Source organism: Charadrius vociferus, unplaced genomic scaffold (assembly GCF_000708025.1).
Source record: "Charadrius vociferus isolate BGI_N301 unplaced genomic scaffold, ASM70802v2 scaffold14, whole genome shotgun sequence".
In the NCBI taxonomy this organism is placed as follows: Eukaryota; Metazoa; Chordata; class Aves; order Charadriiformes; family Charadriidae; genus Charadrius; species Charadrius vociferus.
The window spans coordinates 9,183,901-9,187,182 of NW_009648876.1; the positions used below are offsets into that span (position 1 = coordinate 9,183,901).

At 49.6% G+C, this 3,282-nt stretch overlaps 1 protein-coding gene across 1 annotated transcript in view; it reads left to right on the forward strand.

The window, feature by feature from the left end:
• VSX2 (visual system homeobox 2) overlaps positions 1–3,282 on the forward strand; it is a 66,044-nt gene that overhangs the window by 44,763 nt on the left and 17,999 nt on the right. Inside the window, exon 2 of the mRNA XM_009887025.1 lies at positions 2,780–2,903. Within this exon, the coding sequence (XP_009885327.1) occupies positions 2,780–2,903 (124 nt within the window). The remainder of the gene's footprint in view (positions 1–2,779; positions 2,904–3,282) is intronic.

Genomic DNA, 3,282 nt, shown 5'->3' on the forward strand with positions numbered 1-3,282 from the left:
TACCTCTCCCGGCACCGGCCGCCGGCGAGCCCCGGCGCCCCTGCGGCGTCTTCCCGGGCCCTTTTCCTTTTTTCTTTCTCCTCGTCCAAAATAAATGGGATTTGGGGACGTGCCTTTGGGGAGTGGGGCCATCGGCCACAGCTCTTATTTTATTTATTTTTTCTGACTGCGGATCCGGGTATCCCGGACCGCAAACCCGAGCAGCCCGTGAGGATTTGGGCGGGATGTGGATCAGCGGTGTTCAAGAGGAGGAAAAAAAATCCTCAACCTGTCCGAAACTGGAGCAGTTAAATAATCAAAACCATTCCCTGCTCCGCATATAGCAATCTTAATATTGGATGTCAGTAAGAGATAATTTCTAGCGATGATTTAAATATTTTATTACTTATAAATAAATTTTTGCCGATAGAGTAAATAGTTGTGAATCATACACAGCCTGCAGAGAAGCTGAGGAAAGCTGGAGAATTGGTCAAGGAAACGAAGATCCACTTTGGGAGATCCGGAGGGGATTTGGTTCTCCCTCGGGAAGAGTCAGGGTAATAGACTTTGCCTGACTTCTCCCAACAGTTAAAATGGAGTTGGATTGTCTGCGCCTGATAAACAGAAACGAAAAAATCCCGTGCTGGGTCCTGGCATTGCTGTGGCCGGAGAGTCAGGACAAAGGAAGGCCAGACATCATCCACCGAGGGTGATTTAGGAATAATTAAATCAATCCTGCCACGGTGCAGGAAGGGTGGATTAAAAGATGTCCCAGTGAAAGCTTAGCGGGATGCGGGGTGGAAGGAGACCGACTATCCCAGGAGACGTCCTGCTAGGCGTGCAACAGGAGGCTTGGGCTGGAGGGCTCATCCCAAACCCGGGGTCCCTCCCCCGGCAAAAGCTCCCAGTTTGGGTGTTCTGGAGTAAATACGGGTTCGTTTTCTTTGTGGACCAGCCAGGGCTGGGTGAAAACACAGCAGGGGCTGGCGTACAGGTGTCGGTCTGGGTGGGAGAGAGGAAACGAAATTCGGATTTGTTTTATTTTCAGTTCTAGACAGAAAAAAACCTGCAACATTTAGCGGTAGTTGTATATTCTGTATGAAATGGTTAAGACCTCTAGTTGCACCAGGAACGGGCTGGGAGGCCAATAGTCTGCAGATATCTGCGGGATAGAAACACCAAAAGGGAGAGTGGACTGTGTATTGGAAAAGAGAGACGGGGGCTACCCAGGGGCGAGAGCTAAAAGGGGAAAACTCGAGCTCAATGTTTAGGCAAAACCCTCCCGCCGGTGAGCCTTGCGGGGCTTCGGCGCTCTGGTCGGAGGAGGGTGGAGTGGAATGCTTGAAATCTTAAACTCGATCAAAATTGGAATAATTTTTCCCGTGGTCCCAGAGAGAGAAAATACAGGAGTTAATGTGCCTCTGCTGTCCCTAGAGTTCACGGCTTTGTCGGAGATGAAGGAAAACTGAAAAGAGAATGTATTTAGGAGTGAATTTAAAGCAGGATCTGATTGCAGGCAGGTCCCTTACATTTGCATGCTGCTTTTGTTAGTAATGTTATCGATCTGGTGGAATCCTTTCGATTCTGAGTAGCAGAGGAAATTTCTGAGATTTTCTGTTTATGCTCTCTGGAACTGTAGGGCTTTTCTGAAATTCGGATGTATTTTAGAAGATGACTTTTTCTCTTTCCTTCCCCCTTCTGGGAGCTACATGTTTCTTAGTTTGATAATATGTTTACTTTGAACAAAGGCTTCAATTCGTTGAGTGTGTGTGTGTTTTTTGTTTGTTTGTTTTTGTTTTTTTGCCATTGGAGTGTTGTTAGTTTTTATCGAAAATTGTGTTTTGTATACTGGGGGTTTGGAAGGTGGGATTTTTAACACTCGAGGGAGTGGAAGTGGTCCGAGACCTCTCATCCATCCCCTGGAGAAGGGCTTTCATCCGTCTCAGCTTTCCAGCTGCTGATTTTTCAATCTGGTTGTCCCGAGCTGAGAACTGGCTGTGCAGAGGCGGGCTGGGCTGCTGCCCGCCCAGGGCGGTCCAGGAGGATTTCCAGAGGATAATGGGGTAATGCAAACTGGCAGAGAGCAGCTAATGGGATATCGGAGTGGAAGCAACCAGGGTAAAGGCAGAGGAATGGAGCTGGCACTGGCTGTCATGTGGAAGGACTGGTGAAAAGCAGTGGGGAGCAGAGTGGATAAAACCTTTGGAGGATTCAGCAGAAGACCAGGGCTCCAGGGGAGGATTATTTGCTCGTGGAGATTGAAGAAGCTAAGGACCAGCAGCTGGGGAAGGGCTCAGCACCTCTCCAGACTAGGTGCTGAGGGGATGCTGCTTTATCTAAGCGTGACTATCAAAGGGTTAAGAAACCTCTGGATGCAAGAGGAGGAGGGGGTTGGGTTTAAGCCAGGCCAGGGGTGGGTGCACTGTTGTAGGGGGGGTGAGGGATAGGGACACCCCCAGGATCCTCACAAGAGGTAGCAGGGTTTGAGATGTAAGAGCAGCTGCCATTGCTGCTCGTTGCGGGTGCTCACTGCTGGGGAGGGAGAGTCTCCAGAGGGAAGTCCCTGAAAGGGAAGGTGATTTGTAACTGTTTAAAGCACTGTCTTCTGGCATTTTCTGGTTCTCCTTTCACCCTGGCACCTGACCTTTTGTGCACAGAAACCCAGGAGATGGCGGGGGGGAAAGCTGTGCGTTAGCAGGTTGCCCAGGTTTCTGTAGCTTCTGTGTCCATTTCTCTGACTCTTCATCATCTTTGCTTCTTCTTCTTGTGTTTTTTGATCAAAGAGTTTTACTCCCCTCAGGACAATCTTCACATCCTACCAACTGGAGGAGCTGGAAAAGGCCTTCAATGAGGCCCACTATCCTGACGTATATGCTAGAGAGATGTTGGCCATGAAAACAGAGTTGCCAGAAGACAGGATACAGGTAATCATATCTCTCGGACCCCCCCCATCCTGCCCCTCTCAGCCATGTTCATCCCTTCCTGAAGAAAAGGTAGCGGCCTGGGAAGACTGACATTGCTCCGAATAAACCTCCCCAGGCTGTCCCCTCCCCTGCTCTCGATGGGTAGGCAGCCAGATCAGCTGTTCTTGGCAGATATGTATTTGGTGTTTGTGTGTTGACATGTGCTGTATTTGGCTTGTTGTACCGGTGATTCAGGGGGTGTGTAACAGAGGGAATCCCAAATCATTGAAGGGGCACTAGTGTGCAAGGAAAGACCACAGCATTTCGAGGACTTGGTGGTATAGGCAAGAAGAGACCCTCCCAGAGACCGGGTCTGGGTGGGCAGTGTGGGAGGGAAAGA